Raw genomic sequence first — 12,462 nt, 5'->3', positions numbered from 1 at the left:
TTTGCAAAAGACCAAGTTTAATTACCTGAGTTCCAGCTGGTACCTGAGGCATCGGCATGATCAGTGGAGTCTGAGTTTGAGAAACTGGTTGTGATGGGGTAGCTCCACTGGAAACGGATGACTGCTGCAGCTGGTACTGTCCTGTCTGCTGGGAAGGAGCCAGCTGCTGTGCACTCTGTTGCAAGAAAAGATGGCAAGAGATTATTTTCTCTTCAGATAAAACCGTCTCAGATTTAGATGTGTTTGGGTAGATTTTCCTAGATTTCACTCTGTAAATATAGGAGATAACCATATACAATAGTTTGTATTCCGCAGCATTAAAACAGCTCTGGCACCAACACTGAGCCCTAATTTTTCACTAGTTACAATGGAAGCTAACGCATCCTGTTACAGAATTAGTGTAAGTGAAGAAACAATTAACAGAATATTATTCAGCACAGAAAATATTTCATATCACAAAAGCCAGACGATCCGACAGGGCTACCTAGAATAGGCAGATGTCAAAGCTGTCAAGAGAAGATGTACAGTTTTTCTGAGTGGAACCCCTGTTGTGTACCTATCAGAAACACAGATGTGGGAACAAGTATATTAGACAGCTAGTAAGACTGATTTCACATTATTCTACAGTTACACTAAGCATAGCTGCTTAGCATTAAGGCTGTCCAAAGAAGTCAAGAAATTCACAAATTAAGTCTGAAGTCTACTTGCTACTACACTTTACATCATGACAATAGGGTTGTACACTATACAAACTTCAATGCAAGAAGGACAAAAGGATAAGCTACCATAAGATTGGTGTTTCATCTTCATGTTTCCACCTACCCAATCATTTTGTTAGATCTTAAAATTACTTAAGAGTTAGTCTGAGCTCTCTTTTCAAATAAGAGAGATTAAACACCTTCCTGAAAGGCACAGAAGACAGCATTCACAAAAAGATCCTACAAAATAGTTGTATCAGTGCCCAAGTAAGAAAACATGTCTTTCAGTTATTCAGCCCTTTGCCCAAAACCTAGACATAAGTCCTTTTACCATACCCTTATGAGAAGGTGCCCCTGCACAGGGAACCTCATTGAGAAAATCATTGAGAAAATTTGGAAGGCCAGATTCTGCAAGCACTATAGTCCACTTGTACTTAGCTTACAAATTTTCACTTTCAAAACCAAGCACACACTGGAACTAGATGTGGTAAACTTGAGGTTGCGAGAGTAGAGAAGATGTACACCTTTTCCTACTCAAACACATCATCAAGAGGATCCCCATTCAAATCTGGAAAGCTTCAATTACATACTTGAGTCAAAAATAAGCCATCATGTATAAAAAAAGTCACCAGAATATAAAAAAGTTGGCAGCTGTGCCTAGCATCTGCACCAACAAGCCTATATCCTTTCTACAAAGGACGAGGATATCCTCCTGTTCACTTTTTCCCATAAAAAGCAAGCTGCAAGTTAAACTTACTACACATCAGTCCCAGCTTTAGGAACTGTTATTCTTACCTGCTGACTTTGCTGTGTAGGCTGGCATGGTACCCCCACTGATATACTACTTGAGACTGGCTGGCCTTGCACCTGTGTCTACAGGAAAAAAATGGAAACAGGTAGAATCAGACTGGGCAATTATTGGCTTCTGCAACAAGCATCTATAATTTCTGACTAGGATGGTCTAATTGGAACAAATTTCTAATGAAAACAAAACAATACTATGGCTTAATTTTAATATAGAGCTATTCAACAGAGCAGAGCATTATGGGGAAGTGATGAGCTCTATTTTGTTAAGCTTTCCAGAACAACTAATAAAAATAAAAAAAAAAAAAAGACACCAGTGCAACCCAAACAGCCCTCCATATTAGGCAAGTCAGCCTACCAGTTTCATCCTTCTGCAGTGTTTTTTTAGGATCTACGTCAGGCTGTCCTGGTATGATAGCCGGGAACAGAAGCATTAAACATTTACACACTGAGCACACTTAGGTGGCCGGGGCAAAAGAAAGAAAATTAAAAAAGGATATGAAATCTGTATCCTTGAGCATCAGCTGAAGAAAGATACAGAGTTCTAGACCAGTATTAAATCAAGCATGTGTGTGTCCTCAGCTCACTTTGAAAGACATGTCAAAAATCCACATCAAATCACTTCCAGATTCTCAAACCCTAATAAATGTTCAGAGCCTATCAACTGGATCAGCTGTTGGAGAGACAGAGGGTTCCAGTCCACAGAGTCCTAGCTAACACAAAGAGACAACTTCGAATGAATAAGCAAATAAAAGAATGGACGAAGGACATTACAAGCGAATGTGGAAGAGACTGAAGAAACAGTATGGCAACTACCCTCTCAGCAGTTTCATTCCCACTTGACTAAATATCCTTCTGTATCAGAAACTGGGACCTACAGTAATTATACCCCTCAGGATAGCTCAGAAAGGGAAGGTCACCCAGCTCCCTTTCTTAATTTGTCACTTCAGTGGGAAGGCTGAAAAAGTAGGAAGTGTCTAGTACATTTAGAAAGTTGTATAAAGTACTGTATGAAATATTCTTTCAAATTACTAAAGCCACAAGATTTCCCTTAGAGATAGTGTACATGCCTGCAGTATATTGCTTCCATGAATACTTTTGGAAAGCATTCCTGTGATTTAAGAAAAATCCTTGGAAAACACAACACCATCCAGGTAAGCTCTCTTTTGCTCTTTTAATAGTTTCTTGAAGGTATTGTCTATTCGTTATGATTTGAACGTTACATACTAAGGTAATGCCACTTCTACATGAGGCTACAGTTTAAGTCCTAAATCATGCACTATTTTAACACATTAGTCAAGAGCTCTTAATAAAATATCTCATATGGATTATCTTCCTTATTTTGGGCTACCTTCCCAGCCATTCGTTTAGTCTTTAACATACATAGGAAACCACTTACTGAAGTTTGTTGTAACAAAATAGTGTTTATAGGGTAGTATAGTCCCAAATTGTTTCAAAGCACTTCACTAGACTTTCACTCTGCTTACACTGAAGGTTCACTATGCTTTAAGTGGGCTCCCTTGGAGTTCAGCAACTGTCATCTAACAGACTGGTGCTTAAAAGCTGCATTCTGAAACAGCTATCCCCACAAGCCTATACTTGTGTTGAGTGGGTGGAAAGGAAAGTCTCCACTATCCCATGAGGAAAGCATTCAGACTGAATCCCTGGTTCCTGACCTTTCTACATTTATACACTGCAGAACAACAAAGCTCCTTTTCTTCCTAAACATCTCCTCCATTCCAAAAAAATGGGCTAGTCCCCAGCTACTGCAACAGTGAAGAGAATCCTAACTTCACTGTTGAAATGAGTGGAGTAAGGGAGAAGAGAAGTCTACTTCTAGGTAGGTCCTCTTCTCTCCTGGCTCTTGCAAGTGAAAGTACTACATGTATCGATAAAAATATGTAAATTCCAACAATGTTAAGTTTGTTTTATTTTTAACATTCCCAGGTACTGCCATTATGTGGAAATGATACCTTATGAATATCAAGCTCAGACAATTTGTGCAATTGGCTTTAGTTTACATTTTAATTTATCAAAATAGTTAACTTTGAAAATTACTTATGAAAATTTATTTTCCCAGTGCTCCTTCAATAAATACATTCCCAGATCTGTGTATATTTATGGACACACCTCATCCCCTGAAATCCCTTTGAAACCTAGTAAGAGTTTCGCCTGCATCTGGACAGTGGACAGAAACTGGCATTTTAGTTTTTCTATCCTACATTGTATGAATAGTATTTTGTTAAACAATATTAAATTCTTTAATTGAAGACACTGACTGCATGACCAGAGAAAGCATGATTCTCTCGTCACAGTATTTCTTCCCACAGAATTAGTCATACCTTATTGTACCCAATCCATAACCTTTTCAGGATGAAAAATCAACCCTGCATTTCAGTCCCCTGGATCTCTGAGCTGAACATCAGCTAGGAAAATACAATAAGGAGTACTGACTATTTGCTACAAATGTTAGAAGGCCCCACCTACCAAGATTTAGCCTGGGCTGAAGGTAGAATGATTAACTGTTGATGTCTCACTTATTTAGGTGAGACCTGGTAAGCTACTGAGATCCTAGTATATTACTGATATAGCGGGAACATATCCTCTGAATTCCAAGATCTAGAACAACTTGGAGTGGGGAAGGGAGAGGAGAAGGAAAGAAGGGAAACCTGGCTCTTAATTGTGTAAAGGAGGACTTAAACAGCAGAGAAATTCTGGAATGGTTTGCTCCTGTAACCTGAGGGTAGAGTGCAGGTGGTCCTGATGAAAGCGAGGTGGACAAGGCCTGCTGAGCTGAGGCTCCCTGTTGGAAACAGATGAAGAGCTGCGACTCTTGAAATACCGTCTGAGGCAATGGGACAATGGGCAACGAGAAGTCTGAACCAAAAGCTGTAGACAACACCCCTGTTGGGGGAGGAGACTGGAAATCACCAGTGTCAGAGCAAGTCAGCTGTGATGAATCACTTGAGTATTCTGGACTTCCTTCTGGCCAGCTCTTTCTGATAGATCCCGCTCTGGGTACTGTTAGCTCAGGAACAAGGTAGTTACACAGTTCCTCTGTCACAGGCTGGAGGCGACCATGCAACCCTGTTGCCTGAGTGGACTCCTCCTGATTAAAATCCATTGACCCCCGGCAGGTTCTGTAAATACGTTGGGGTAAGATACCCCCTTCTCCTGGAGCCGAATTTGGTGTGTGTACATGGAACTCAAAAACACAGCTTGTTCTGCCATCACCACTGTGAGTAAGCACAGCAGGTGCAGAATGAGGAACAAATACCTGGTGACATTTCAACTGTGTGGAATCTGCACTTAATGGAGATGAAACACTGGACAATGGTGAAAGTGGGCTCATTCCAGAATCCAGCCTCAAGCTCTGTAAATGTCTTGGCAGGAAGGTCTGCCCAGATTGGTAGTCATAAACAGAGCTCTGAAGAGGGCCATCTTGCACATGCTTCTGTTCAGCCACCTGTTTCAAGTACTGTTCAGTCCCATAGGAATTATATGCTACTGTATCATAATGCTCTGGCAACTGTGGCTGGTACTGCATGCCCACTAAGTACACGGCTTCTTGTGGCATTCTATAGTGAGCATCCTCAGGAGGTGCTGAACTGACTTGCACATGTAGGGGCTCTCCAGTGACCTTATGAGCTGTAGTGCCCAGCATAACGACTGCCTCTGGTGTCCAATTTGTGGGGCTACCACCAGGTGGAAGTAAACTCTGGCCAGTTTTCAGCAAGGGCTGGAAGTGGCACGTTTGGGCTTCCAAGAAGGAGGTACTCTTGCGCCGCTGAGCAATGGTGACCTTCGGCGGGCAGACAGGTGGTGGCGAGAAAGACACTGGCCGTTCATGAATGGTTGGGAAAAATATCTGTGAATCTGGGAACGTTGGTGTTCCCCGACACGGATGCACCAGAGACTGAGGCTGTATTGATATGAACAAGACAAGTAATTCATACATTTAGAAATGAAAGGACATGAACATGCACAGCTCACTAGGCAGCTCTGTGTAGTAACCTTATAGAATGACTACTCCAAGTTCATGATCAATAACACATACATTGCTTTGGAAATTACAAAATGTAAATATCCATTAAATACATCCACGGTGAACATGACTGCATATGGAAGTATTTGCTTTTGTTAAAAGCTGCTTTTCCGTAACAGCCCCCTTCTTCTCATTCACAAAAGAGATAATTTGCTGCGGACAATGAAACACTTACTTTCACAATACCTGCAACTGCTTTAAGTTAAGCCTTTGAGTAACTGATTTGTGTGCAAATTATACCAAAACAACCAACTCTGAACTAGCTAGCAGCAAGGCAACAATCTCTTGATTTTGTGTTTACAAGGTACACAAAAAAGGCAAGAAAGGGAGAAGAGCTCTTCAGTTTTTGGTTACTTAACTCGGATTATCGCCCATGAAGATGTAGTGTTGTTACTCTTTCAAAAACCATTCAGTACTTGCTATATGCTAAAAGGCAACGAATGAACCTTCTAAGGTCGCAAGATTAAGACATCTCTTAAGAGTCACTCATGTTGCATCATCTTTGGACTCAGTTGATTTCAACTGCCCTTCACATTTGTGGTACTCAATAGGCAAGCAATTAACACTCATTAGAATTGACTAGACTACTCTTGCATCTCCAATCTGAATAGACCTGTACTAAATCAGCAGTGAAGTTCTCAAAAGCAAAGTTATACACTTTTTGATTAAAGTGTTAAGTTCGGCCCATCCTGGCTCTTTTTCCAAGGGCCAAAATGAAGGGTGAGGAAAAGTTGTACTGTAATTTGTAATAGTAATGCATTTTTACTATATATGTCACTACTGATTTTCACTAGCACCTCATACTTTCTCACCAACAGTACTTACATATTTATTTAATTGCTCTTGGGAGAACAGCAGCAACTGGGCAATCACTGACTACTACAGGCTACTGGAGTCAGAGAACTTGCCAAGAAGTTGCTTCCAATTGGCTAGAAGTTCAAGTCAGTTAAGAAGATCTGGTTCAAGGATAATTCAACAGCAGGGTAACAATCAAGAGCATCATTTCCAAATGTTCGGTGAGATACTTTCATCTCACTTTGCCCCAGCATATCGAGCCATGATGCAATATTGTCCCTCTTTCAGGAGGATTCTACAAGAGCTACCAGCAACCGATTTCACCATGACATTGTGATTGATTCTTTGAGTTCACTATAATCAAACAGATCACTTAATTTCCCCTCTGAAAAAGCAGCAGCAAACTCCCATAGTGCACAGTAAAGTGAATAAGGACATGTCCTTTATACTCTATTCCTGTGTTCTGGAAACTGATTCTGTATTCTCCAACCTCCCCTTAAAAGGAAATATTTCCTCAAATTAAAGAATAAATTGAAGCCAAAAACCACTTCTAACTTCAAATGGAATCCATTTACTCTGGAAAGACTGCCTTCCATTCATGCTCTTAGCATCTAACATCTGCTCTAACAGAAGCAGTCTTTCTAACTCAAAAGACAATATTTACATTGGAAACTTAACTGTAACTTCCCTCCAGAATCAAACAGAAGGAGGAAGCTGAACTGTTTGCTACTCCTACTGATAGAAGCCCGTCTGATTGGTTTTAACATTATAAATCTAAAAGGTCTTTGTCCCCACTAAAACACAGTGCTCTGGAGCAAACCAGCTGCTACTAGTAAGTTTTAACACCTGGTCATATTTGACATTAACAATTTTATCCAGGAGCTGAAAGAATGTCACTGACTGCCTAAAAGCAGAAGCAGGTGAACTAACCTTATGGGACAGAGACTAGATTGTAACTTCTCTCTATCCTCTGTGATACGTTCAGTTCTTTCCCTAAAACTTGAGTCAAACTTCAGGTGCCAACATTGCTCATTAGTTGTTACATAAGCATGGTGCTTCCCAAAGAGAAGGAATCAGCACTCTAGTTGCATAGGGCACAGGATTTAAAATCAGCTCCTCTTTACTTTAAATAAATCAAACCAGGATGTATTTAATGGTAACTTATCTTTGTGTACCAGGAGGTGTACAGTAACACATACAGGACTGACAAAGAGGGAGGGCAGGCTGGAGCGTCGGTGCTTGCGTGGAGAGGCAGAGTGCATGGGCAGGACATTCTCCAGTGCTTTAGAAAGCTTTTCTGCAAAGGTTTCCTCAGGGGCAGTCCGAAGGTAGGAAGGAGAAAGAGGTGCACACAATGCTGGCGGTGGGGTAGAAGGAATACTGGGAAGGATGCAGGGCAAAGAGGGAACAGCAGAAAGATGGGGGACACATACTGACATGCTACGACCACGTTGAGGCTAAGGAGGAAAACAAAATTAAGAAATGAATGCTTTAAAATGAAAAGTTGTACAACTGTAATGAGCTAAAACAAAAAACAAAACAAAAAAAATCACATACATGATGAGACTAATGCTGATTGCTATGTGTGCAAAAGGATATGAGGGAGTTTAATGAAGGTCAGCACACAGGGAACAGGAAGTGTGCACCTCTGAGGACTCAAGCTTGCCTTTGATTATTCAACGGTGAAGAGGGTTCCATTAGTGCTCCTACCAGAAGCAATTTGTATGTGCACACGAAGAGCAGGGCTGACATAGGAGATATTTTCTCACTGTACACTCATTTCAGGAAGCTTTGAAGTGGTATTTCCAGTACCAAGCAATTCTACACATGAAAGACCCTAGGTGCTTAATGCACAGCCTTCAGATGTCCACACTAGGTTGAGTGGGGGAAGGTGTGTATGTCAAAGTCAGTGGTACTTGTCTCTCCAGTCTTTCTGCTTGCACAAAACCTATTTCATTTTCTAGAAAGGAGTTTAGCTTCCTATACATATAACTGGACTGATAGGATGCATTTAGTGCTTTATTCAGTCAAGTGATTACCATAAGGAGTTAAGCATCATCCACAACATGAATTGTGGAGCAAAAAGTTAGAGTTTAATCTTTGGAAAAAATTGCTTCTTTAATATTAGTTTTACTGCATTTTCTAGAAGATGGCTTTGTTAAATAAAGAGCCAAGATTTTGTGATTTTGACACAACCCCGAAGCCATTAGGTCAGAATCTGACCCAATTAAATACTTGTAAAAAGGAAAGAAGTGGAAAGATGGAAGTGTTAGTATAGTAGCCAACCCATAATTTCAAGATTTGTTCCTCTAGTCCTTGAAATTCTCACAATGAACTGCCCCCTTGCCTTCAAAGAGAATTGAACTCCAAATGTAAAAAAAAAAAAAAAAAAAATATCCAGATTGGTGGTTTTCTGGAGGTCTACCACTGATTTTATCAAGATTTTTCAGATTAGTATCTGGACTGCTCAGCAGAATTGTTAGTGGGTTCCCTACTGTTACTCTAATCATTCAATCTGGAAGCCAGCCATGTCAAGCCTGGAATGTTTTTTGGTCCAAGCCACACCCTTGGATTGAAATATGGGAAATTAAGAGAGCAAGCATTGAACTACTTTAGACGGCTTAGAAGGTTCATTTGATTAAGAATCAACAGCGCCACAAACCTTCAGGTTAAGTGCCTTTGGAAAGGATGGAGAGGCCATTTATTCATCAATGCAACTGGTAAGTTTCTTCAAAGAGAAAGGCGGACACCACTAACAACTCCAATAAAATTCCCTGCTATAGATACCAAAACAGAAACCTGAGGATTCCCAAGACTCAACAGAAAATGGTTTTGTATTCTCCAGATATGGTACCATTATTTGTTTCTGAGTTTGCAAATAAAGGAGCCAGCGATGACTGTTGAACTGAAATATAAATACTACAGCGGTGAAAGGCAGCGTTTTTTAAGAGCTCCTACAAAGTCAGCATTGAAAACGTATCAAGGGGGAAAAAAGGGTACCAAATAAAGGGTAGCAGATGAACATAGTGGAAAGGGTATTTGTGGCCTTTGCAGACTTTCCAGGGAGGGAATATGCATGGCAACTGACAAGCAACTCAAGACAAGCTATAAATAAAATGGGAACACACAAATGTGGGATCTCTTCAGTCTGGAGTGCTTACATGCAGCATTCTATAATGGTTCAAAATTCTTACCTGTGACACCTGTAATCAAAGCCTTACAGAATACACATGTAGCAAGTTCACATTTATAGAGCAGCTCTCACTAAGTTATTCTAATACCTGTCTGTCCTTTCAAGGACTCTTGATCCTTGGAACTTCCATGCTCACTGTTAAGTGTAGTTGAAGCACCACTCTATCCTGAGTGAGACTAAGCATAGACTTCAACGTGAGATAACACCCTCAAATTAGGGTTGCATCAGTCAAGACTGATACTAATCCACCCATTTCACTCTAAATGCATGCAAAAAAACCCCAGAAGATTACTTCCTCTTCATCCTAAATGAAGTGCTGCATTTGAGAAGGTGCACATAGCCCAAAGTGTTTTAGGTAGAATCTGCATTTGCATACAATATGCACAGGCTTGGCAGATTTCAAGTTGTATTTTTTATACAATTTTGACACAATAGCAATGTATATTTTAAGCATTTTTATTATAGATTTAAATTGTCATAGTTGTGCAAAACTGTAGGTTTAAGCACTTTTTAATAATTTCATCAATTTAAATTTTCACAGTTGTGGAAAATTATGGAGGGCAGACAATTATTTAATTATAGTAGATGTGAGGTTCAAAAAGTTACGCTTTATAACTATTATAACACAAACTGTCAATATCTCATACCAAAATATATAAAGTAAGTATCCCTAAATCAAGCTCAAGTTCTCAAGCAGCATTTTTCTTACTTCACCTATCTGTAAATTTTGATCATCTATGGAAATATTTTTTCATCGTTTGTGTGTATGGTAAATCAACATTTACCAATAAAAATCTTATCCTTTCAAGCCTAAATATATACACTGCAGATTGAAAGACAAGAGGAAAGTTTGTGACAAAACCAAACAGATTGATGTAATCCATAGTGTTCTGTGTGCCTTTTGAGGTTTGTGCTTACCACTGTGGGTGGCTGATATCCTCCATGTTGTTGAGACTGCACTTGGCCAGCTGAAGTTGTGTATCCCTGGACTGTAGCTGTTGAGATAGTCTGTTCATGCTGGGAACCATAGGACACAGTCTGTTGGCTAGTCACACATGATTCAGTATGAACAGATGATCCCTGACCACTGTCAACTGCCCCATCAGCTGAAAATAAAGACCACAAGACTTTAGTTTCAAAAACAATACTGTGGACTCACAAGCTTTACAGTCTTGCTTGAATATTACAAGCCAAGATTTTCAAAAATGGGTGCCTAAATTTAGGCTTGGAAATGTATGTTGCTTGATCTTCCAAAGTGCTAAGCTCCCAGCAGTTCATAACTGAAGTCAGAGCTTACAAGTACTTTGCACTGTCCAAGTCAGGCGATTTACTCAGGTGTTTAAGTATGAATTTGGAAGTCTAATTTTAAACACCCTTCTGAAAATCTTAGCCTTAAAAAACTATTATTTGCACGCAATAATGTCAGTCTCACAACCTGCCCTGACTACAGGATGTCTTCCATCTCCTCCACACTCCGCAACATGTCCTATATTGAACTAAGGTCTTCAGGGCAGGGTTTACTTTCATTGTGTCATCTACAGTACCCAGTACACTGGCAGTTTTTAAATATTTTATTGATTATTAAGAGGAAAACTGGTCCAAAACTAAGATTCTCTTCCTCCAATATAGCAAACATATATATGGATATATCCCTGAGAGCTCCATGTCCAACTCTGAACTAAATTGATCCGTATGATCAGGAGAGGAGCGTGGAAAGCCACTGACAATCATTTCAACAGCTCCTTTACCTAGACAGTTATCAAAAAGTTATTCCCAACTAAATGTGGAAATAAGCAGTTTGCTTCAGTTCTGCCTTGCTCTGGCCCTCAGCTGCTCTTTTGAAAATGTTACAAGGTCCTCTCTGCTAACCAGGGGTTCTTTTTTATTATTATTTTTTAATTTATATATTTATATATATATATATATATATATATATATATATATATTATAAAGAGGATGAACAGCCTCATTGCCTTGCACACATAGGTGTATCTTTCAAGTCTGAGTATATCCAAAAAAGATCTTAATACCCAGCTGCCTATACAGGGCAAATGGTAACTTATGTTTCTCTCTCTCATTTTATTAGTGCATATATGGATGGAAGATCAACTAGCCTCTCACTATTTTCTCTTCCTCTTACAATCATATACTACTGTAGAGTTCCAGATAGAAGAGCAAGAAATGAAGCAGCAACTCAATACTTTGGATACCCCACTGTGGGCAGAATTATCAGCATCATGTAACCTGATTTTTCACTTGAAAGGGAAATCAGTAAGACTCCCCAGAAGGAAGGAGAGTAAAATTAAAGGGGGTGGGAGTACATCCTGAATGGCCTAAGGCAATATACTTACACAGAACAGATATGCCGGGCTGTTGATATTGCAATTGTTGGTGCTGATCAGCCTCTGGCTCTTCGAGCTCTACTTGTGTGGACACTGATGCTGAAGTAGTGGGGATGGCAGTGATGCCAGTGGCAGATGGAGGATGCTTTGCCCCTGCCTGGGTAGCATTTGTTTGTAGCTGCTGTTCCAACTGCTGCTTCTGACTGATTTCTTCCTGCTTTCTTTTCTCCTGCTCTTCTCGCACCAACTGACGCTGCTCTCGCTTTCGCTTGATCAGAGACACTCTGTCCTTGATCGCTTTGGCCATTGTCTTGTGATCCCCTTCACAGACATACCCTGACTCCACCTAAAGCAGGGCACATGGATGTTCAATATCACATCTTGCCACACCAATACAACAAGTACAGCTCTGCTGTATAATCTTCAACGTCCCAGTCTCCTCTGAAGGTTAGCTCCAAACACAACCAGTCCCTCACCCGCTTATGTCTGCCAGGACAATAAAAGCATGGCAGGTTACACCCCAACCTCAGAAGAAAGTGTGTGAGTTGATCTAAACTAAAAACAATTACAAATGCCCAAAAAGGA

General features: G+C 40.2%; 1 protein-coding gene across 6 annotated transcripts in view; it reads right to left on the bottom strand.

Annotated features, from left to right (window-relative positions):
• The window catches only part of WNK1 (WNK lysine deficient protein kinase 1), a 171,268-nt gene that overhangs the window by 68,291 nt on the left and 90,515 nt on the right, over window positions 1-12,462 (bottom strand). For 5 of the 6 annotated variants that reach the window (XM_054035099.1, XM_054035108.1, XM_054035119.1 and 2 more), the window contains 4 exons: window positions 11,887-12,223; window positions 10,454-10,641; window positions 1,494-1,571; window positions 26-175 (listed from right to left, as the gene is read on the bottom strand). In XM_054035099.1, coding sequence (XP_053891074.1) covers window positions 26-175; window positions 1,494-1,571; window positions 10,454-10,641; window positions 11,887-12,223 — 753 coding nt within the window. Of the gene's footprint in view, window positions 1-25; window positions 176-1,493; window positions 1,572-4,230; window positions 5,425-10,453; window positions 10,642-11,886; window positions 12,224-12,462 lie in introns of all 6 variants that reach the window. The other variant, XM_054035141.1, reaches the window with a different exon arrangement.

This window comes from Malaclemys terrapin, chromosome 1 (assembly GCF_027887155.1).
Source record: "Malaclemys terrapin pileata isolate rMalTer1 chromosome 1, rMalTer1.hap1, whole genome shotgun sequence".
NCBI classification, from domain to species: Eukaryota; Metazoa; Chordata; order Testudines; family Emydidae; genus Malaclemys; species Malaclemys terrapin.
The sequence above is the reverse complement of the archived record's forward strand: the minus strand, read 5'-3'. Positions and strand labels throughout refer to the sequence as shown.